The 24,261-nt window shown below is 34.9% G+C and overlaps 3 protein-coding genes across 3 annotated transcripts; all 3 read left to right on the forward strand.

Annotated features, from left to right (window-relative positions):
* Nucleotides 1-1,174: 1,174 nt before the first annotated feature.
* On the forward strand, nucleotides 1,175-12,188 carry LOC145604914 (RNA polymerase I-specific transcription initiation factor rrn3-like). The gene is made up of 15 exons (XM_081660900.1): nucleotides 1,175-1,473; nucleotides 2,512-2,595; nucleotides 2,693-2,764; nucleotides 3,449-3,520; nucleotides 3,591-3,833; nucleotides 5,225-5,338; nucleotides 5,503-5,619; nucleotides 5,827-5,961; nucleotides 6,063-6,131; nucleotides 7,560-7,666; nucleotides 8,130-8,213; nucleotides 8,353-8,440; nucleotides 9,623-9,742; nucleotides 9,871-10,055; nucleotides 11,453-12,188. Exons 1-15 carry the CDS (start codon nucleotides 1,345-1,347, stop codon nucleotides 11,754-11,756), a joined length of 1,923 nt encoding a protein of 640 aa, XP_081517026.1. The 5' UTR covers nucleotides 1,175-1,344; the 3' UTR covers nucleotides 11,757-12,188.
* A 509-nt stretch (nucleotides 12,189-12,697) lies between these two features.
* On the forward strand, nucleotides 12,698-15,617 carry LOC145606302 (PHD finger protein MALE STERILITY 1-like). The gene is made up of 3 exons (XM_081662316.1): nucleotides 12,698-13,013; nucleotides 13,602-13,911; nucleotides 14,134-15,617. The coding sequence occupies exons 1-3, from the start codon at nucleotides 12,698-12,700 to the stop codon at nucleotides 15,530-15,532; spliced, it is 2,025 nt and encodes a 674-aa protein (XP_081518442.1). The 3' UTR covers nucleotides 15,533-15,617.
* A 1,204-nt stretch (nucleotides 15,618-16,821) lies between these two features.
* LOC145606073 (uncharacterized) lies at nucleotides 16,822-19,417 on the forward strand. Its single transcript, XM_081662132.1, has 2 exons — nucleotides 16,822-16,950; nucleotides 18,567-19,417. Exon 2 carries the CDS (start codon nucleotides 18,597-18,599, stop codon nucleotides 19,011-19,013), a length of 417 nt encoding a protein of 138 aa, XP_081518258.1. The 5' UTR covers nucleotides 16,822-16,950; nucleotides 18,567-18,596; the 3' UTR covers nucleotides 19,014-19,417.
* Nucleotides 19,418-24,261: the final 4,844 nt, after the last annotated feature.

The following is a 24,261-nucleotide window of genomic DNA, read 5'->3' on the forward strand; positions in this document are numbered from 1 at the left end:
TTGATCATCCAATGATACCAGAATATGCATTCGTTTGTACATATGTATAATTACATGAATACCCCTTGTTATGCATTTGTAAATGCCTAACTTTCCTCCATTTCTAGTTCCTCACAATGCTGGCTATGGTTAGTCACCCAGGTTGAATACTTCATATAATTGCAAATTCTATGCAATGATATTATTTGGCTATTAAAATCTACATGTCATCCAAAAGGATTGTAGTCCAAAAGGATGCTTTAGGTATCCTCAATCAAAGAGGCTGACCTAGCTTTCCTCACTCAATAAAAAAAAAAATAAAAAAATAAAAAAATAAAAAAAAATGAAATTTACATGTTGCATAGCCAAATGTAGTAACAAAACTAATTTGAAATAGTATACACCTCACAAGCATAAAAAAATGTAAATACGCATGGTAAAAAGTTTATTCAAACTACATATTACCATATTAGATGAAAATAAAAAGTTCCACTTGAATATGTTTTCTTGTTTTGGATTAACCAAGAGAGTACTAACTACCCTCGATTTTCATTGGACTTTATAAAATTTTCAATTACAAATATCAATTGAAAATGAAAAGAGGTATTGTTTCATTTCATTATTCGATCCAAATTTAATTACAAACAAATAATGAAAAAGTGAGACTTCAAATCATTAATTTGCTCAAATATATAATTTCGTATATAAAAAAAATTAATACAAAAAGTTTGAGATACAAACACATTATAACGTACGGAGTACATACCTTATGACTCAAATAAGTTATCATACCAATTCCTTATTCAAACATGCAAACTTGCAAAGTACGTACAAGACAAAATAACCTATGCTTACCTAGCATTCAAACAAGTCGATACACATTGAACTCATCACCCTCTTTGCTCTTTTAGTTTTAGTTACTTCACTAGTTCATTTTTTTTTTACCTTTTGAGGAATCACTAGTTCAATTTTTTTTTTTTTTTTTTTTAAAATTTATTTTTATAAAACTACTAGTTCACTTTTTTTTTTTTTTTTTTTTTTTAAAGAAATTAAAACTAGTTCACTTCATTGTTTTCGACTTTTCATTCCTGCAATTTTAAGCGCGAAATTAACCGATGAGGCGATAAAAATAAAAAATAAAAACCCTAAAATTAGTATCGGTTAACCAAATATAACGACGACACCTGTACTTTTCCAAACCCTTTGAAAACCCTCGCTTACTTCCCATTATTCTCTCTCCTCTTTCGCGTAGGGTTTTTCCAAACTCTCCCCAATTATCTCCGCCGCTAAATTCGCCGCCGATCAATTTTCCGGCAAACAACGCCGCCGTAGTTCGGAGGAGAGAGATAATTCAGAGGGATTATCATGGGAGTTGAGCCGGCGAATTATACCAAGGAAGAACAGTATCAACATATGGAGGCTGATGATAATATTGATCGAACTGATTCTGAAATTGTTTTTCATATTCGTCAAGCTCTTAAATCTGCTTCTTCGGTATGTAATTTATTATTTTTGAGATTTAATTTGGTGATTTTTTTGTATTTTTTTCAGTGTTTGATGTGGTAAATTTGTGTTTGTAAAAGTATGAATTGAATTTGTTTGATGCTTAGGAAGTGAAAAGTGTTTGATTTGAGGTGATTTTTTTGTTGATTATAGTATTAAATTGTGTTTAATTTTGTGATTGGGTGATTTAATTAGGTTTTTTCTTTAAATGTTGGCTTCAGGGTGATGCATTTTGTTAATTGTTTGTTCGTTTTTTAGCTATTTTTTGTTATCAATCAATTCGCATTGGTTTTGAAAGAAATCGGAATTGAGTCTGTACAAGAACATCTCCAATAGGAAGAGGAGGATGAGACGATGATTGTTATCCAAACTCCTAAGGGAGCTCAACATTAGACGATTTAGCAAAAATGAGAACAATTAGCAAATTGATAACTACAAATATAAGTAGGTCATTTTTTTTTAATAAATTTTGCATAAGTATTATTGATACAAATTATAAGGGTAATGTGGAATCCCAATTTGAGATTCATGGGAGAGTAATACCATTGGACTTTTGAGTGTTAGAAAAAAAATAGATTTTGAGTTTCACTATTGGAGATGAGAAAGTTGTTACAGAGTACAAAAGATTTATGAAACCTAAATTTATTCTCGCCGATGGTATGATTTTATTGTGGATTTTTAAGTACAGTTTTACTCTTGGAGTCTTGGGCACATACTTTCCTCTGCCCTTGCTGAGAGTGTGTTATGGGTGATGTGCTTTAATGGCTGAGTACTTTACTATATCTTCCTTTTGCTTCAATAAGATCAACACTATCAAGATTCTATTTCTTTAAATTTCAAGTACAAATTTCAAGGAAGAAAGAGAAAATATCAAAAGTTTAAAAGGAGTATTGAGCTTACAAAAAGAAGAATTGAAAACAATATGCCCTTAGAGTTTTTGTTAATACAGGGAAGAGTACTGTGATGTAAATTACCATTTTTTTGTAATTGTTTTTGCTGTGCGTTATGAGTTTGACATGCACCTTGTAGGATGAGAATGATGATTACAACGAACTCATTGGGTTGCTACATTACAATGATCATCTCTCCCCCGAGGATGTGGCTATGCTTGTGGTAAGCTTTTATTCAATATGGAAGTTGCTTTAGGTAGTAGTCTGTAGACTATGTACATGCAATTTCTGGCTAAAATGCATCTCTCATTGGTTGGCAGACAAGTTTGAAGGCCTTATCCGGTGCAGTTTCATGCATAGATACTGTGCACCATGGGAGTCTTCTTGATACCGTAAGATTTTTGCACTCATTTCATTAAATTTGTTGAATTAATTTTCATGTGAGATCCTGAGTTTTTACTAATATTGTCCTCTAACTTCTCTTTCCTTTTTTCCTTATGGGTACATGTCTCATATGAATCCTCTTTTATTTTTCATTGTCCATTGGCTGGAAATATATAGTGATTTATAGCCGTTTATTGTGGTGCATTTTTTTTTCCTCGGCTTCTTAAAGTATACATCTTGATTATGGGTGATTGGGTGACACATAGCGTGCTGTAGTTGATGTAAGCATTAGTATTGGTGCACATGGAATCATAACTCATATGGGGTGAGAGAAAAGCGGAAAACAAATTACTTCTAGATTTGTGGCGACAAGGGTATATTTGGGGAATAATGGTGTTGTGTACCCAAAAAAGAAGTGAGAAACTATCTGGGATTTGGGATTGTCTAAGATAGGGAATTTTTGGAAAACATTAGAGGATGGATTGATGGAAGGACTAGCTTTTAGCAGAATAGCAGGATCCATGAGATTACCTTGACCCAACAAGCTTCACTTATTTTGTTACTCTAGAGCACTCTTTTAATACTATGCGTTTAATGCATCTGCTTGATCCACTAGTTCCTAGTGTAATATTTTTTTCACACCCGTGTCTTGCCACAGCTGTGTATAGTAATTAGATTGTGCGATTGTACAGATTTTTAATATGAGCTTGTGGAGCTATGGTCCCGAGGTCATGGACGCTTTGATCGAGCTAATTATATCCCTGGTATGTGATCATATATGGACCTTGATTCTGTAAGGCCTTTGTTTCTCTTGTCTCACTTCACATGCTGCAGGCTGTCTCCAGTGGTAAATATGTTGATTCATGTTTGGATATGCTTGTATGCAACTTCACTCCTCCCAAGAGGTTCATAGAAGCTCTAAAGTGGCCATATGGTGTTGCAAAGAAGGATCACGTTTTGGTTAGGGTGCATTCTGCTTTGGAATATATTTCAGGCCTGGTTCCACTTGCGCCGTCAAGATTATTACCCATTGTTTTGCAGAGAATGCCAAAAGTTTTTAATAACCTGCAAGAAACTGTAAGTTTAGATTCCTGATTCTCAGTTTAAAAGGGATGTGTTTGCTGTAAAATTTTTGTGATGAGCTGTATGCAATCTATGCGTATATGCCCTTCCCTACACTTTGTTTGATGCTGTTATCAAAGAGTTACCAAATGGAATTATAACAAATCTTGAAAGAACTCAGGAATAGCATCTATAAGTTTGATGGTTTTGTGTATATCACGATTTAAAATTAAATTTTGCTCATTTATTATTGTAATCTACTTGTAAATAATGCTAAGCCTATTGTAATAACTATGAACATTCTCATTAGATAAAATAAGGGCTAAAATAAAAGGTTTTAAATACTTAAGAAGCATGTTAAATTAGTTTACAAACTTAGTGAAGGAAAGTCCACTAAATTCTAAACTAATAATATATACTAACCAAACAATTGTAAAATCAACCCAAAATTAGCGAAAAATTAATGAGAAAGAAGATAGAACTACATCAATGTTGCTTCTTCAAGCTGGAATTTTTAAATTAAAGAGTACGGGTTAATGAAGAGAAAGGACAATAAAATTTCAAATTTGAACAACTAAGTAAAGAATAATGAAACAGGTTTTATTGAGAAGAGTGTCTAGTCTATAATTTGATTTAAATCATTCTAGTTTCCAATGATTAAAGAGGGGGTATAGCCCAGGAGGAGGGTGATCAGGCTGGGAGAGAGGTTGCCGTCAGATTACTGGAGGAGGATGGAGGAAGAGAACTTTTCAAGGATTTTTTTTCTTCTCGTGGATGAATACGTTATATGGTCTTTGCATCCTACCTGTCAGATGTTATGTTTAGTATGTTGCTGTAACTCGTTGTATTTCTCATATCTTTTAAAAAGATGTCTATTTCAGAGAGTCATGTTTATTGTTTGGGTGATGATCATTGCCAATATGCCAACCAATATATGGGATTCTTTCTTCCATGAAATACTCAGGATTGTATGTAGTTATTTCAACCTCTTGTTATTGCATCTGTCTTCAAGCTGGCAGAAAGCAAGGGAAGGAAGAAATGGCTTTTCATTTTGATAAGAAGATAGTGACAAAGTCCATGGACTTTCAGGTTAAAGGCAGATTAGAGGATGATGGAAGCCTGACATTTGTGACAAGATGGGAGATAGTGGACCCCTAGCAGTCAGAGTGGGGAATTTTGGAGTACCTTAGTATGAAGTCATAATTTGCGTAGTGGGCTAAACAGCAATGATGCAATTTGTGGATTCAGTGCTCTTACCCTCCCTCCCTCCCACTTTGCCATTCTTATTTTATGTTATATCTCTATGCAGTGTCAAGAAAAAGTATATAATCTGCGTTGATGTGATTTTGTTGTGCCTTCACGTGTTCTTTCAATTATATCACTGTTAATGTGAGATGTTATTGTAGGTGGTGGTGATGTTTGTAGAAAACATGTTCAAGCTGGAAAGCAGTGCTATTGGGGAGCTGGTTGGCAGGAGAATGCTAATCATGGCTGTGGTTGACTTGCTGATAGATTTTGACGTGAGTATGCTGAAGTAACATGTAGTAGAGACAACACTTTGCTACACCCATTACCTTCAAATAATCATTAGCTATTTTGTTTTTCTATGTAAATACCCTTTGTTTTAGCATTTTAAAATGACAGTTTTTACTTCTGTTTTGCTATTGTTCTGTGGTATGTGTAGGTGGAGGTTGGATGGGATGATATTCTAGAGGAGAATCCTCAGAAAGGCATTTTTGAGATGGAGTTGGAAGACGAGCAGATATTAGATGATGAGGATGATGATGACGATGGAGGTGGGGTATGTTGATTCTCTTGTTATCTTGATTACTAAATTATGCATCTGTGGATCTCTTCTGGTTTGATATTGCTCAATTAATGCCAGTTTAAGAACTTTATTTTGGTAATGATGAAGAACTATACTTGAAGAAACTCCCATTTACACCCCCCCAACCTAAAGCCCGTTTAAGTAGCATCTATTGATATCATGCCAATTTGAATTGTGCAGTTTGTGAGAGAAACCTCAGGTCAGAGACGTCTTTGGAAAAATCGAGTAACTGACAAGTTAGAAAAATTGGATAGCCTTATGGTTGCTACTTTTGAGCATCTAAAGTATTGCAAAGACAATGGTCGTTTGGTTGAGGTACTTTCTGAATTTCTTTTTGTGTCAAGTAATGTTCACATACCTATGTTCTGTACTATCTCAATGCCTTTTATTCTAAATTCTTCTTTGAATATGATTAGGTGTTTGAATCTCTCCTCCAGTCATTTCAGATTACAGTTCTGAATGCTTACAAGTCTAAATTTGCACAGGTAAAGTATCTCATGATACTCTGTTAGAATGAATTATCCAGTTTACGAAGATTATCTGCATTAAATGTACTACTAGTTCACATGATAAAGTTTTGTTCCTGGAAGACTTTATAACATTTGGGAAGAAACTTTTGTAGATCATTTTTTATATTGTTTTGAGACTCCTCTTTGCTCTTAGCCTCCTACATCTAAATCTTATGTGTATCTTTAGGTGGTTGCGTGCTTGTGGTTTGATGCTGAATTTTCACATGAGAATTTTTTGTTTTTTCTCCTTCTACTTTGAAGTTGAGGCCACTTCATATTTCATGGTGGAATACAATTCGTGGTGCAATTACCTTAAGCCATGAGTAAACTATAGATTTTTTAAAGTTAACAATCTTTGAGGTCATGTGATTGTGATGATATGACTATGAAGTATTTCAAAGTGGCGCTGAATGACTTTGGGATACTTTTGACTGAGGGGTATCACTGTACCAGTGCTATATACTTCTAGCTAAAGCATCTTTTTGTTTTGAATAATGATTGATATACTTTTAACATTTTTATAAAGCCATTCAAGTACTCCATTTTTTTTTTTTGGGTGAAAACTCAAGTACTCCGTACTCATTATATATGGTGCCTTGTCATTTAAGGCATTTCAAGAAACCCATAATTTCTAACAAAATCATTTCGGTTTCCTCACCATAGTACCATAGCTTTTCTCTAATTGTATCCCTTAAAAGCTTAAGATATAATTTTTTTAAACTGTCAAGTAATTAAGACTTCAATTAACTTTTTTTGAAAATGATTTTTTTAAATTGTTACCTTATTTTGGTCCACTTTCTTTAACAAATGTGTACTTGAAAGTGAGGAGAAATGTAGATAAGTTATCAACAAATGAATATTAATCTACATTCTCTTTGAATCAGGCTCTCTCTTTTATCCATAAAGAGGAAAAAAACGCAATTTCGTTCTCTATCCTCTTTTCTTTGGCTTCAATTAGTAGAATAACTAGGCTGGTCTATGTGAAACAGAGGGAGTACTAATCATAGAATTTAGGCTTAAATTAACTAAATGTAAGGTTCATCATACCTTTTCTTTCCCAAAGTCAAGGGCACTCCTGTATTTTTGTTAACTTATGCTATCTTGATGGAAACTTTTCAAGGGTATATTTTCCCAGTATTTTGCCTTTAAAATTAATACTTTAGAACTAACAATAGATGAGAAGGATAAAAATAAAAAAATTCCCAAGGTGTTATTTATATTTTATTTATTCACAGTATATCTCCATTTATTTCATACTTATACTTCCTTGATGTTAGTCATGGTTCATGCGGCACGTTGTTAGAGAAATAAATTGATGCACTCATGTTATACATTATTTGATGAAGTTTTGATTTTTGATGATTCTAGTCACTTTATAGTAACCTGTATTTTTTCTTGCTGCAGTTTGTGATTTTCTATGCCTGCTCTCTAGATTCCGAAATTTGTGGCACAAGATTTGCTGAATTTCTTGCGGATATGTATATTTGCTGCAGCTTTCCCCCACTTACTAGGTATAATCATATGTCCACTATGTGATAAATGTGATATGCTGTAGTTTTTTATAAATATTCCTGCAATTGTAGGCATTGAACATATTAGATTGTAATTACACTCCCTTTGGAATTTCGGTAAAGGGACATGTTGAGTTATTGGTGTTTTTATTAATTTGTCTGTTTAACTCTAATCTTTTCCTTAAAATTTGTTCCAAGTGCACATGTTGCAATTATAGAAAAAAAAGAAAAAAAAAATAAGAGCATGCACACATGTTATAGACGTACAATATACGGTACATGTTGACCTACTCCTACCATGAAATCTGGTATCTTACCTTTATGTCTTCATTATTCACCAGGCATTTGATATTTGTACTGCTTTTATGTGTAGTTTGTGTTGCTAATTATTTTACATCCCTTTTGTTTTTGGGTGCTGTGAAATGGGCCTTCGTTTTACGATTCTCATGTTGATCTTGTTTAGGATGAGTGCTGTTGCATATCTGGCAAGTTTCATGTCCCGTGGAAGGTTCCTGTCTACACCCCTTGTTGTGAACATTTTGGGAAGGTAATTGATTCAGCATTTTTGTGAAATTAATTTATCTAATCCAGTTTGGTGCAAATGTCTACTAAATGCTATTAATCTTATTTGATTTGTGATAAATTTTTCAAGATAAAGGCAATTTCTAACATTCGTAAAATTTCAGACTTGCCAAGTGCTGCTCAGATTATTGCAGGCTTCAAAGTGGCAATTCTGATCCAAAAATTCATAGAGTATTTTATGCTGGATGTCAGGTAATATCCTTACTCCCCTGCAGCTCGATTTCTCTATTGTTCTATGTGCCCTTTTTGACAAATTGCTTAAGTGGTCCTTTGTCATACAATGTAAATATGTTGATTAAAATGGTCCATCTTGAAACAATATACTAGCTGTGTTTTCTTTTGATGTATTCCATTACTTTTAGCTTTTATTTCTAGGAGAGTTGAGCATTTGAGTGGTGTCAGAAAACTGCTGATAAATTGATAGACGTGTATCGGAAAGTGGGGTGTAATAAGAAAAAAATTTGGATACTGTGGCTGAGGGGTCAAATTATAAAATGCGAGTAAATGTGTAGATATTGTGGGGGTAATGGGTCAAATTATAAAATGTGTTTGCCAAAAATTGAATAAAGAAGAAATGGATACATCCAGCGGCGAGTTTAGCCATCCTTGTGTTGATAAAACAGAGTGTATAATATTTTAGCCTTTTAGAGTTTTAGGTATTATATGTATTCGTCTTATAATTAAAAGTAAAATGAAAATTTTTGTAACATCCCTCTTCCATAACAAGAAAAATATTTAAATAGACGGCATAGGTTGTTTGCTTGGCGTAAATGTTCCAAGTTTGCATTATAAATCTTCATTCGTGGATCATTGTAAAACAGTAAATATCTGAAACATAATTACCCCACCCCTGTTCCAAGTTTGCATTATAAATCTTCATTTGTGGATCATTGTAAAACTGTAAATATCTGAAACATAACCCCCCCCATCCTGAAAAAAAAAAGAAAAAAAGAAAATGTAAAGGGGTTTCAACATCTCTGATTCTCTGTGTACATCATTGAAAAATGGAAATGAAAAGTATCTAATTCTTCCTATTCTTTACCTATAAATCTGAAGAATTTTGAGAGCTATTTTTTTTAGTAAAACATCTGAGAACTTTTGTGTCTGGATACATTCTGTAATCTGAGCTGAAATTGATAGAAGTGGCTATTTTCTACAAGCGAAAACCATGTTATTAATGTCTTGTCCCCCCTCCCACCCCCCTTTCTCCCTCTGATGACATTTAGTACATTTTGTTATGTTGTGTTATTGATAAGCATGAAATGTTGTTGAAGTCTTAGTTTAAGGATTGCTTTGTAATTCTCTTACACGTCCGTTGAAACTAGTTTTGCTACTCTTTTAGGATGCAGCAGCTTCTAATTTCTTCTATTGCAGGCCATCATGTATGTTCTCTGTTTCCGTATGAGATCTATCATCGACATTCCAAATCTGAAATCACAAATCTCTGGTTTTCCCTTGAGTCAAATATTTACGAGTCATTTGGAGCCTTTGAAGGTTAATTGTTTGCTCAAAATTGTCAAATTATCTGAAATTTTCTCCTCTGATATTTGATGTGCCTTTTTAATGTTTGATAGACCTTTCTAATGTTGATTTTATTTTATTTTATAAATGCCAACAATCAGGTTTGCTTGCCATCAATTGTAGAGGAATTTTTACAGCAAGCAAAATCAGCTAATTTACTTCGTAAAAGTGGTACTCCTGTTTTTCATGATATGCTAGAGTCTGAACTTTCTAAAGCTTTTGGTGGGATTGAAAGGCTTGACATGTTCTTTCCATTTGACCCATGCCTATTGAGGAAAAGTGACAGGTTCTCTTCTTATTTTTATTATTTCTTTCTCTATAATATTTTACACAACTTAGCCATGGGAATGTTCACTACCTTGTATACCATGCTCCATGTGTGTGTGCTATGCATATGATGTAGGGGATGACATGCGATCCAATTAATAACTATACTATTATTGTTAGCCAAGCTGTCGGTCATTATATGCATGCATAGTTAATAAATTTTTGGCACCTGATATGAGAGGGGTACCTTCATTAGGAGCTGCTGATAACTCTCGACTCTCAAGATAACAGCCATATTTTTTTGCTACAAACATTGCACTTATGATCTGGGCCTGGCATTGAAAAACTCCCAATATAAATGCTCACTTAATATTGTTAGTTTTATTCTTTGTAAATCATGAAGTGAAGGTAGAGAGGAGGGATTTATAAATTATTCCCTTAACTGGTATGCCAGATGAAGACCATTTGCTTGTGTAGATTGCAGTAATACATGAATCCCTTGTCCCTGCTTTGTAGCCATTGTAGGTGATTATTATACTTTCTCTATTAGAATGTCTGTATGGACTATCATATATCTTCACTATGCGAATTCAATGCCACTATATTGAGTTATATGTCATTCATTATATCTAGTATAATTACGGAGTATATTTATTATTCCAGAACAATCAAACTTTATTTAAGTGGATGCTTTGTGTGAACTGCTGTCCTCATTCTGTACATTTTTCAGTCTGATTAAAGTTTTCTCACTTACCTCCAATTGTGCGCATTTCTTCTATTAAGGATTCTCTAAGACATTTCTGTGTAGAAAATGACATTGGAAGCTGGTTGTAATTTTCATTCACTATGACTTTACTATTACCCTTTATAGTTTTGGCTTTTGAGAACCATAGCAGCCCTAAAGATAATTTAAAATACGAGTAGAATATTCCCTCTCTGAAATTAGAATTTGATGTGAAGATGATTAATGCCAAGTGTTATGTATGGTATGCATATTTAGTTTGTGTGGCGAATTAAGGCAAAAATGACTTGGCATATGTGCCTAGTGTAAGCGAAGTAATGGATTGGATGTTGTATACATTTGGCATGATGTTTTAAGGATCTTATAGTCGGCGGTGTAATCTCCATTTACAGTGTTTTAAGTAACTTGAAATTTACTTGTATGAAATAAACCTGAACTTATTACAATTTATATGAGTTGTAAGTTGAACTTGGGTATTTTTTAACTCTTATTTAAAGTTATTTGTATTCCTGTACATGTATTATTTAAACTTATCTACCCTTTTTAGAACTTATATGAACTTGTTTTTAGGTGCAGATAAAGTTAATAAAACATGGCCATAATATGAATATGTCCCTGGTGTTGTGGTTTCTGAATAGTTTCCATTGTTAATAACCATTGTTTGAATTTTGCAGTTCCATTCGGCCAAATTTTGTGTACTGGTCTATGGTTCGTAAAACATATGAAGATGATGAAGGCAGCAGCGACGAAGATGTTGATGTTTTCTACCCAGAAACGAATAGAGCAGCATCCCGAGATGAAGGGATTGTAGAAAGTTTTGAAGATGATTATCTTGACGAGTTTAATGATACATTGAACCGAATGTCCATCACGCCGAAAGATTCTACACTTAAAAGTAGATTTGGTCGTAATTCACAAACTCCTATGCAAATGCCGTCTAAACTCAGACCATCTATGAGCCCGGAATCTTCGTTTTGAATTTCCATTTTTGAGTGGTTAAATGTCTTCTTGAGGAACCCAAGAATCCAACAATATGCAGCTGTGAGAATATACGCCACAGGCCGCTTATGTCACAGTGACTCTTATGTGCTGAGGGCTCTTCTCAATGTCCCATTTGTCGACAACTATCTCCAAAATGAGATCCGTGGCTAAGATTCTAGGGTGCTAGCAAATTGTGTTGTAATTCTCTTCAAATTTTGTTTGCTTTATGTAATCTCTTAAAGCCTGATTCATAATTTGATGATTAGATTAGCAAAATATGTACCATTTTAAATCCTAGTGTCAAAGATGACGATTAGTTTATATTTATGAGGATCGTAGAATGTAATCTATACAATAACGATACATCAAAGTTGGACTATTTTGTGCTAGTGTAATGAAAGTACAGTTAATTGAAATTTTTATTGAACATGATTCGTATTTAGTAGTTCATAGTTCATCAATATATAATCTGGATTTATTATTTTTACCTTGAATGTGGTAGTTGGCAAAGGAATGTTGCATTTACATGTTTATTTCCTCTTATGTAAGCTCACATTATAGCATCCGTATCTTACCACAAATTTTAACGGAATATGTAACATTTTATAGTATCATTTTCATCTGACCAAAAGCATGCTCTTATTTATTTAACCTTAATATAACAGTTGTTACAAGCGTTGTTGCGACAAGTTTGCATGGTACTAATATTTTTTTTGACAAAGTTCATGCAGAGAGTGTAACACATATAGCTAATTTCATTGTATTCTCCTCCAATTTTATTTGAAGGCACTTACCGTGTGATCGAGCAGCATTATCGGTATATAGCTCTGAGACTTTCTCTCTATCTTACTCTCTCTCCTTCAACTGATATCTTGCTTTCTATTTGCTAGATACTAACATTTTTGTACACTCGTTTGTTTTTTCTTGAGGCGGTTGAAATGTCACAGTTAGAGTACTTGCATAGCTGCAACAAGAGGAGGAAAAGGTCATCTGCAGATCAAAGGGTTTTCAGGTTCAAGTCTTTCTGTGAGCCGGGCTATCCCACTCAGTTCGATGGCCCTTTCTGGAAGAATGTCAGAGCATTACTCGAATTTGGGCACATGGAGAGTATCCATAGTACCAATGGTATGATAAGCTGGTCCTTTCAGCTGGAAGTTCATCGCCATAGACCTGATCACCGTGTCTTTCTGTTTGTTATAGAGGAGCCAATTGAAACTTCAAACTACCTCTACTGCAAACATTGTCGCTACATAGGTACTTATTTGAAACTTGTGGATTGTAGTCTAGCTAATGCTTTATGTTACACTGTAAGAAAGTTGCCTTGTTAATAACACTACCTCTGTCTTTACATAACTAATTTTGCATGTTCCATAAAAAACTAAACATTCTCTGTAAGTTTATCCTCTCTACTTTCTCTCTAACATTGGGCCATATTAATTTACCAAAAACTTGTCGATTACTATTCCACAAAAGGAAAGGGAAGAAGATGGTAATCCCATGTTTTGCGTAGACATACCAGTTAGTGTTTCAAAGCAAAAATTTAGCCTCGACTTTCCATGGCAATAGCAGTGCTCAAATCCCCATAGGGCTAACAATATAAGTGGATAGCTATTCTGATACAGAGGTTTTCGGGTGATTAGCAATATAAAGCCAAATAATTTATTTCCTTATCTCAAATCTTTAAAGAGGAACAACTACTCTTATTATTTAAATACTGTATGGTTACATAAGTCCCCTATCATCTTAGAATTACAACGAATGAAAGATAAAAAAAACAAGCAATTGCTTAAACATCTGAGGCCTTTCAGGAGTGCTATTTACTGCAATTGTTGATTGTAACAGGGTGGGGACAGCATATGATCTGCAACATGAAGTATCACTTTGTAGTGCCCTCCAAGGAAACTGCAGCTATGGCATCAACATGTTTGAGCTGCCAAGGTAATTGCTGTGCTGATGGTACAATTTTAGCTGCAAGATGCGGTACCAAGTCCTGCAGCCTGGTGGAACTGGAGGGTCACACTATGCATGGAGTGTTCCACTGCAATGGCTTTGGGCATTTGCTCTGTGTTAATGGCATTGAAATGAATTCAGACTTAACTGGTCACCAGGTCATGGATTTTTGGGACCGCATCTGCACTGGCTTGCGTGCAAGGTAATCAGTCATCTTATCTGTACTTCAAGTTTTGCCATGTTATTGTTAATAGACCAACAGTAATACCAGGCATGACAGGAATTTTTTTTATATTATATTATTTGTATGTATTTTAGCCGTATATGACCCTATGATGCCTCCTCTACGTACTCTTGATTGAAAAATAAGTGATTTTTTCAGACAGACTACAGTTAACTGATGAAATTTAGTTTTGTTATGCAGGAAAGTGAGCTTAACAGACATATCTCAGAAGAAGGGCATGGACTTGAGATTACTTCATGGACTAGCATATGGAGGGCCCTGGTTTTCACGGTGGGACTACAAATTTGGACGTGGAAGCTTTGGAGTTACAGAATCCATGTACCAAAAATCAATCCAGGCTTTACAGAACATCCCCTTGTGCCTTCTTTTCCACCACTTAAGCCCCTCAGACAATTACCTTCCAATCTTATATTCACGGTACCAAGCCTTATCTGAGCATTCCTTAATAACCCTTAGTGACCTTTTCCACTTCATGCTAGAGCTCAGGTCCCGCCTCCCAAAAGAGACTGCGCCCTCTGAGCTGTTCAACCCTGGTATCCTTCTAGAAACATCCTGTAGGTGGTCCCCTAAACGAGTTGAAATGGCCACTCGGGTCATAGTTGAGTCTTTAAAGAGGGCTGAGCCTAAATGGGTGTCAAGACAAGAGGTCAGGGATGCAGCAAGGGTATACATTGGTGATACAGGACTGTTAGATTTTGTTCTCAAGTCACTTGGTAATCATGTTGTGGGAAAATACCTTGTTCGTCGTAGCTTGAATCCTGTAACCAAAGTTCTTGAATATTGCTTGGAAGATATGTCCATTAGCCATGATCATAACTTGATGTTGAGGGAGTCCAAGTCTAATATGATGGCGGTCACTAGGGCTCAACTCGCAAAGGACATAATGTACCTCTACAAATCCACACTAAAAGAAAGAAAGGCAACATCAGGTTCAGGAAGCACAATTTTAATAGCTAGCAGGGTGATCCTTGACAGCAAACACCTTGTCAAAGAATTTAATTATCAACAAAACCTTCCACCCCGAAACAAATTCAGTATTGGGGAGGGACTAGTTGATTTGTTCTGCACTTTGCAGCTGAAAGACAAGCAAATTATGCAGCCTTACGAAAATGTAAAAGTTAAAGGAAGCATGATAATTGAAGAGTTAAAAAGGGAGGTTGAAAAATGGTTCAAAGATGTATATTATGGAATGAAAGGATTAGTAATTCAATCAATTGTCAATGTTAATGCAAATGACACAGATTATGTTTGTGGGGTGATTGAAGAAGGAAAGGACATCATCTTTGAAGCAGGATTTATCGGTGATGTTAATGGGAACGAGCTTGGGAATGGATCACTAATGCAAGGATGGAATGTATATGAACTTGGAAATTATTGCCATAATCAAGGTTATGGATGCATAGATTGTGCCTGTGGTGCTAAAGAGGATGACGGCGAAAGAATGGTTGCCTGTGATATATGCGAAGTCTGGCAACATACTCGATGTGTTAGGATTCCAAACAATGAAGAGGTTCCAAGAATTTTTCTATGTGATCGTTGTGAGCAAGACATTATCTTGTCCCCTTCTTTGATTATGTAGGTTATTTAATAGATGATTTACGTATCATGCATGATAGTATTAGTATGCACTACAAAATTCAGTTAATATAAGCTTAAGCATGCAAAAGAAGTCTCATATCTAGATGACATATATATAGAGGCATTATATATACAATGTATGTGGTGAAAGAATTCACACAAGAAGAGTGAATATATAAATTTGTAGACTAAACATTAGTTAGATTTTTTGTGTTTTGGATTTATCCATTTTATAATTCAAGTGTTTTAATCTTCCCTTCATTCAAAACTAATAGGTGTTTTTGTTTGGTAACGAGTGGTTTGACCATTAGATTAGCAAATTGATGTGAATTTGGCAAATTTGTGGTTAGATCAATCCAATCTACTACTCAATTTGTTTTGTATGATCTCAAAAAAAAAAAAAAAAAAAAAAAAAAAAAAAAAAAAAAAACTCAATTTGTTTTGCTATGACCTATAAGTCACAAACTCAATTTAAATAGCTAGCCTTGTTCTTTCCATATAGTCAAAAATAATGATCATAATTAAGCGTACTAATATACATGAGTTACCATTATTCATTTTTTGACTAACCCTAAGCCCTATAAATTAAATGTTAACTTGTTATGCTTCAATGGGATTTTCCAGAATGAGAGTAAAGACCATGTTTGATGCCGAGTCAAATTTCATTTGATTTGGCTCTAATTTTCCATGATCTATTATGTTTTCGGTTAATCAATGAGAATCGAACCCTTAACCTCAAAAGAGCATATCCAATGGATGACCCAAAAATCTTGGTCATTGACTATTATATAATTTCTCTCTCTTTCCACTCATCCATGACCAAGTTACATGACCAACAATGACCATAAACTCTCAATAATTGTCCAAAAAAACTTTGGTCATGATAGAAAATAGTAAATAATAGTTTCTCTCTCTTTCCCATTTCCTTACAATAGTATGAAGCCACTTATCAGTTATTATATTCATGACCAAAGTTTTATCTTGGTCATTTTAATAACCAGGTCATTCCATTCTCTCCTCCCTTTTTATCTTTCTCTCAGTTTTTTAATACTTAAAGTCCTTTCTCTCTTCTCATGACCAGGTCATTGGTCATCCAATGGTCTCTCCAGAAATGCAAACTCAATTATTAATATGCATCCAATCAATATTTCTATCTTTAAAATCGCGGCCCATTATATTTAGGCTTTAGATTCGACACGAATACAAACTCGACCCAACTAGTTAATCTAACATGTTTGTGAATTCTAGGAGCCAAACTCACGCAATTAGGAGAGCTTAAACCCTTCTTCCCCTTTTCTCCTCTTTCTTTTTCTGCCTAACTTTTTTCCAATTATTTTGATTAAGCTGCCAGTATCTTCCCTCGCAACTTTCTCTTCTGCTTAATCTACCTGTAATTGCTACTTGATCAAGCTTCTCTAGGTAATCCTCATTCCCTCTTTCTCTCTCCTAATTTCCTGCGAAATTTCTTAATTTTCTGTAAATTTGATAATTTGATTATATTAATTTAAAAATCCCAATTTTTTGAAATTTTAATTCTTTTGTATATTGCAAGAATTGGGCTTTAGGAAATTCTTGGGTTAATGTTGTTTATATGTAATTATTTGGATTTTGATATTTTAAGTTCTCTAATTAACCGAAGGAAACGATGAAATTGTACAATGTACATTGTTTATGGTTCTTAATTTGAAGTGAAAATTTGTAGGAAAGCTTATTTAATTAATTTGATTTCAAATGGGTATTTACATAATTTAATGGTGTGTCAATTTTGATTGTGACTTTATCCTTGATTAAATTTTGCTGATTTTTAAAAACTTGATTATGATGTTTGTTGTGCAATCAAAGATTGTGATGATTATTAGCGTCATATGAAATTTGAGGAAGTATGGTCATTATCATTACTTTGATTAGGGGAGGCCCATGATTTTAAGAGTTTGATGAATAAGGTTGACTATAGTTAGTTTGCTGTCAAGTGTAATTTGAGAACACCTTGATGGTGGTCCTTGAATGGCTTAAGTGTCCTGATCAGGGTCTCAACTTCTACTGGTTGGTAGGATGTACTGATTTAGGAGTTCTATAACGTGCCGCTATGTCGTCTTGCTTTTCTTTAGTTTTTCCTAAGCTTCTTCACTACTTGCAATCTTGCACAGTTGCACCCACCCTAATGGCCTAATGAGATTGAGACCATGAGAATATTATTCTTAATGGTGATAAATGATAAGGTGAGACTCATGGGTAGAATAAAGGATGTTGAGGACTTTTGTCCATGATTTTTTGAAACTAGCCTATCTTGTAAAGGAAGTACCTAGAATAATAGTCTTTATTGTTTACGAATTATTTGGCATAGGTAGAGGGCTGAAAACCCATGAAAGTTTTTTTAGTAGCTTTGTTTTCTTCCTGTGCAAATTGAATTAGATCAAAGCAAACTTTAGTATATGAAGCTGGACAAAAAAAGGGTATGTGATCATGTTTATTGGTTACGGTTAAACATGTTTTGCTGCTCTGCACTGAGGACTTCAGATTTTGGCAAAACTATCAATGAAATTGGGTTGGCTGTTGGGGAAATCCTGATTGTTACTCTATCCAAAGTTTGACGTGGTTTGTCAGTTTTTTTCATAGTAATAGGCTTCACTCGATTTCTCATAGGAGTTTAAGTTCTAAGATAAATTACATGCTGACCATTTATTTATTTATTTATTTATTTTAATGCTCTTCCCTGTGAAGAAGTTTTAAGCTAGCTTCTGCCTTGCACTTTTTCTGTATATATCTCTCTTTTGCTTCTCCCCTCGCCTCAGAGTGCATTGGGATTGGGCAGGTAAATTATCATTCTTTTTGATATAGAACATACAGATTTAGTGGCTTAATAGCGTCAACTTCAAGTTTATTTTCTAGTCTTGAAATTTCTTATGTGCTTTTTTATATTTTTTTAGTGTATTTTGGGATTTTTGACCATAGGATGCAATCTATTTGCTTAAGCATATGATGGTTAAGACTTTCAATGGATTAACTATGGACTTTATCCTTGTGCTGGGGTGTAGACAGTTGTTGACATTTCTAAGGCTTTGAAGATGTCTCTTTATCCTAATGCACCATTAAACTCGGTGGATGAGGATGCATCTTCTGGCTCTGGAGAGGAGATGAACTTGGTTGATGGGCATGATAAACGTCATTCTGCTATCCCATCAAGTTCAGGGCGTCAAAAAAGAAGTCGCAAGGCAACAGGTGATGCCATAGTTGACGCTATGCTAGAAATAGCAGCTGCATCTAAAATGAGAGCTGCTGCAATGATGAAAAATGAAGATCGATTTTCAATCAGCAAATGCATCAAAGTCTTGGATGAAATGCAAGGTGTTGACCAGCGCCTCTATTTTCTTGCCTTAGACTTATTTGAGAACTCCAATGCACGAGAGACTTTTATAGCTCTTAAAACTGAGAGAAGGTTGATGTGGTTACAGGGGAAGTGCAAAACCAATTCTGTGGTATAATCGTATAAGATCAATTACTTCATCTAATTTGGCTTATAAGCTACAATAGGATGTTCTATTACAAATTACAAATTATTATTTTTTTCTTTACAAGGTAAGCTCTTTGTTAATCACAGTTGTCGAGTATTAATTGAGGCCTTTTCTTTTTAGGGGGTTGTCGAGTCCTAATTGAGGCCTTTTCTTTTTAGGGTTTTTAAAAATCTAACCTTTAGCTTCCAGATTAGCATTTAGTCTTTACTATGGAGCACTCAATGTATATTCCTTCTTTGGCACCTTATGAAATTTTTGTAAAGAGAGGAAAGTTTATACATGAATTATTGATATTATAGATTTGCTACTTAAAGTAAGTACCATTTTCCTTTTGTTATGAATTATCTATTGTGCTATGCAATTTCTTCAGATACCTCAGCTGGCATGGAGGATTTTGATATAGAATTGGATGAGATGGAACTAGTTGCTGCTGCAGTTGGATACTATTATCTTAATAGTATAAATAAACAACCTCGCCATAGTCTGTCACCTAATCAACCTAATTACATGACTGGACTAATGGAAGGACCAGAGGATGCATGTCGTGAAATGCTTAGGATGGATAAACATGTCTTCCATAAATTATGTGGCATTTTTCGACAAAGAGGCATGCTTCGTGATACAGCTGGGGTTTCGATTGAAGAGCAACTAGCAATTTTTTTGAACATTATCGGGCATAATGAGCGTAATAGAGTTATACAAGACAGGTTTCAACATTCTGGAGAGACCATAAGTCGGCATTTTAATAATGTGTTGAAGGCCATCAAGTCATTGTCTCGTGAGTTCCTACAAGCTCCACCTATAAACACACCCCTACAGATCCTTGTTAGCAGAAGACTCTTCCCTTATTTCAAAGTATGCTTTTGAAACACTCATGTTAATTTGTATGGAAGTTATGGCTATTATTTTGCACATTAACCCCCTTTCTTTGTACCTCAGGATTGTATTGGGGTAATAGATGGCATGCATGTTCCTGCAAATGTACCTGCAAAAGATCAAACTCGATTCCGTAACAAGAGAGGTTTTTTATCACAGAATGTTTTGGCAGCTTGTACTTTTGATCTGCAGTTTATATTTATATATCCTGGATGGGAAGGTTCAGTTTCAGATTCTCGTGTACTGCAAGCTGTTCTTGATGACCCAGATCAGAATTTCCCTCGCATTCCAGAAGGTGATGATCTTGTTTATTTGACTGTAAAAGTGTAATTATTCTGTCCAAGCTCATGGTTAACCCTTACCAGAAAAGTATGCCTTAATCTTCTTTCTACATTTGCACCTTAATCTTCAGGCCCTAACTTATTAAACCTAGATCTGATACAGAGTCTGCTGAGTGTTTACCTTATTTCTCGCGGGTTGTTTACCTGAAAATTATGTACTGCAGGTAAATACTACCTTGTAGATACAGGCTACTTAAACATGGAGGGATTTGTCGCCCCATTTCAAGGAGTTCGATACTGCAATCATGAGTTCAAAGGTGCTAACTGTCTACCAAGAAATGTGCAAGAGCTCTTTAATCATCGGCATTCAACCCTAAGACAAGCCATCTTGAGGTCTTTCCATGTTTTGAAAGAGCGATTTCCTATACTGAAACTTGCTCCTCAGTATGCATTTCAGGTTCAAAGAGACATTGTAATCGCCGCTTGTGTTATCCATAATTTTATCCGGCAAGAAGATTGCAATGATTGGTTATTTTCCAGTGTTGAAGAACAAATAATGGAAGAAGTTCCAGACTTTGACGATCTGCTTGATATGCCATCAGGACCTCCCTTAAAGGAGGAAATGGGAATGTTGCTACGAGACTCAATTGCAACTTCTATGTGGAATGATTTCTTGAATGAATGGAATGAATGGTGAACTGTTGCATGCCTTGCATCTATCCTGACGAAACTTATTGCCGTTAATCATCCTTGTGTACAGAATTAATGTCTATAGTATTTGGCAAAATCTATGCGCTCAAATATAGTAGGTTTATTTCAATAGAAGGCCCCTTGCAGTTTCTTGTAACATCAGGATCTTGCTTGAGCACTTTGCGTCTTTGCTTCCTGAAGTAGCTGGCCTGTTTGATAAAACTATAGATATAATTTTAAGGAAAAAGAGCGTAGGTAATAGGGACCATGATAAACATCTCGGGAAAAACATAGCGTAGGTATTATAGCTTGTATGAAAACGGGTAAAATGCTCATTTAAAGGCAAATGGGATGGTTTCACGCACCCAATTAAACTCTCGGAGGTATTAAGAACCATGGTAAACATCTCGACAATTTTTATTTCGGGCGAAAAAAGGTTAAAAAATTTTAAAAAATTGAAGGCTATATAATCCACAGTTTTTGAGGAAATATTGAGGTTTCAGGGCCCGGTGGCGAAAAATGATGAGACCCTAAAGCTATCAAAAACTGACACAACCCGAGGACTCGACTTTAACCGAAAATGATATGAACCCAGCCTGTACACAAACCATGGGGTGGATTATAGCCTTCAATTTTGCCACTTTTCGCAATCGGGCCCCAAAACCACAAAATTTCCTAACAAGTGTGGATTATTGCCTTCAAATTTGTAATTTTTTTTTTTACCTTTTTCGCCCGAAAATTAAAATCGCCGAGATGTTTACCATGGTCCTTAATACCCTCCGGAAATCCAATTGGGTCGGTGGAACCATCCAATATGCCCGTAAATGATCATTTTACCCATTCGCAACTTGCACCGATTTTGTAAACTCAAGCTTTCCACAAATGTTTATGACAACATACACCCTCCGGGTTTTTTTTGTTTTTTTTTATTTGCATCACTTTCCTATTATGGGTGTTTTTCTTATAAATTATCACTTCTATATTTGGCAAATTTATATTATGGCCCTGTTTGGGAGAAAACTGAAAGCTGAAAGTTGAAGCTGATTGAGTTAGCTGATTTTGACTAGCTGATTTTATTAACTGATTTGACTAACTTATTGTATTAACTGATTATATAAAAGTGTTTGGTAAATAGCTGATAGCTTAAAGGTGTTAGAGTATGTGAAATGACCAATAAGCTAATTGTGGGGCAGGTAGTTTAGATAGGATTTTAAATTAAATGAGGTTATAAGTGTCATTTTACAATTATTAATGAATAAGCTAATTGAAAAAGCTCCTAAAATGAGCTTTTTTTTAAAAAAAAAGCTTATTTAGTAGAATAAGCTCTTTCAATAAGCTTACTACCAAACACTTGTATTAGCTTGTTTGACTAGTGAATCAGCTAAATTTAGTCAAATAAGCTAATATACCCCTAATAAGCTTACTACCAAACAGGGCCTATATTTTATCATTTCTTTCTCTTATTATAAACGCCACTTAAATCTTTTTATCATCTCTCTCTTCCATGGTCCCCACTTAAATAATAAAATTATCTATCTTCTCTCACATAACTTCTCTTTCATGATCACCATCTTACTTTTACTATACTAATTTATTCACCCACTCACAATATTTTATTACTCTCCTAAACCTTTGTGCATCCTCAAGTGATGCAATCAAAAAAACGGAGGGAGTATAATGATCATACTACCTCCGTTACATATTATTTGCAACGATTAGACATTTTTCCTCTCTCCTTTATGTCATCGTTGCAAATAATGTGTAATGGAGGTAGTATATGGTTTCAAACGGCATTATATGACCCCGAGACGTATCTCTTAGTCAAAGTTTTTCGCCACCGGGCCTTTAAAGCTCAAAATTTCATCAAAAAACGTGGATTATAGCCTTCAATTTTGTAATATTTTAACATCTTTTCGCCCGTAAATACTAATTGTCGAGATTTTTTACCATGGTCCCTAATATCCTCAAGGAGTCTAATTGGGTCGGTGGAACCGTCCAATATGCTCTTAAACGGTCATTTTACCCGTTCACAACTTGTAGTGACATCGTAAATTCAAGCCTACCACGTACGTTTATGACAACATATAATGATCATTATGGTTTCAAACGACATTATATGACCCTGATATGTATCCCTTAAGGACTCAAAGCTTTTCGTCACCAGGCCACGAAACCTCAAAATTTCCTCAAAAAGCGTGAATAATAGCCTTCAATTTTGTTATTTTTTGACCTTTTTTCCAGAAATAAAATTTTCCGAGATGTTTACCATTATCACCAATACCCTTCGAGAGTGGTCGATTGAACCACCCAATATGTCTTTAAACGGTCATATTACCCGTTTACCACTTGAAGTGATTTCGTAAACTCAAGCCTACCACGTACGTTTATGTCAACATACAATGATCATATATGGTTTCAAACGACATTATATGACACCGAGATATATTTTCTAGGGTCTTAACACATTTCGCCATCGAGCCCCGAAACTTCAAAATTTCCTCAAAAAGTGTGGATTATAGGCTTATAGCCTTCAATTTTGTAAAATTTGACCTTTTTACTCCCAAAAATAAAAAATTTCCTAGATGTTTACTATTGTTCCTAATACCGTCCGGAAGTCCAATTGAGTTGGTGGAACCACCCAATATGTCCTAATACGGTCATTTTACTCGTTTACAACTTGCACCGATTTCGTAAACTCAAGCGTACCACGGACGTTCATGACAACATATAATGATCATATATAGTTTCAAACGACATTATATAACCCCGAGACGTATCCCTTAGGGTTTCAAAGCTTTTCGTCACCGGGCCCCGAAATCTCAAAATTTCCTCAAAAAGTGTGGATAATAGCCTTCAATTTTGTTATTTTTTGACCTTTTTTTCGTCCGGAAATAAAATTTGCCGAGGTGTTTACAATGGTCCCCAATACCCTCCGTGAGTCTAATTGGGTCGATGGAACCACCCAATATGCCCTTAAACGGTCATATTACCCGTTCACAACTTAAAGTGATATCGTAAACTCAAGCCTACCACGTACGTTTATGACAACATATAATGATCATATATGGTTTCAAACGACATTATATGACCCCGAGATGTATCCCTTAGGGTCTCAAAGCTTTACGTCACCGGACCCCGAAGCCTCAAAATGTCCTCAAAAAGCGTGGATAATAGCCTTCAATTTTGTTATTTTATTGAACTTTTATCGTCCAGAAATAAAATTTGCCGTGATGTTTACCATGATCCCCAATACCCTTTGGGAGTCCAATTTTGGATCGAAGGAACCACCCAAATTGCCCTTAAACGATCATATTACCCGTTCACAACTTGTAGTGATTTCGTAAACTCAAGCCTACCACGTACGTTTATGA

Source organism: Chenopodium album, chromosome 22 (assembly GCF_948465745.1).
Source record: "Chenopodium album chromosome 22, dcCheAlbu1.1, whole genome shotgun sequence".
Lineage (NCBI taxonomy): Eukaryota > Viridiplantae > Streptophyta > Magnoliopsida > Caryophyllales > Amaranthaceae > Chenopodium > Chenopodium album.

Bases quoted from the DNA above. Each gene is read 5' to 3' on its own strand.
- LOC145606073 (XM_081662132.1), top strand. From the start codon at position 18,597: ATGTCTCTTTATCCTAATGCACCATTAAACTCGGTGGATGAGGATGCA.
- LOC145606302 (XM_081662316.1), top strand. From the start codon at position 12,698: ATGTCACAGTTAGAGTACTTGCATAGCTGCAACAAGAGGAGGAAAAGG. The intron at 13,014-13,601 runs GTACTTATTTGA...TGATTGTAACAG, and splicing joins CAAACATTGTCGCTACATAG to GGTGGGGACAGCATATGATC. The intron at 13,912-14,133 runs GTAATCAGTCAT...TTTGTTATGCAG, and splicing joins TGCACTGGCTTGCGTGCAAG to GAAAGTGAGCTTAACAGACA.
- LOC145604914 (XM_081660900.1), top strand. From the start codon at position 1,345: ATGGGAGTTGAGCCGGCGAATTATACCAAGGAAGAACAGTATCAACAT. The intron at 3,521-3,590 runs GTATGTGATCAT...CACATGCTGCAG, and splicing joins TCGAGCTAATTATATCCCTG to GCTGTCTCCAGTGGTAAATA. The intron at 5,620-5,826 runs GTATGTTGATTC...TGAATTGTGCAG, and splicing joins ATGATGACGATGGAGGTGGG to TTTGTGAGAGAAACCTCAGG.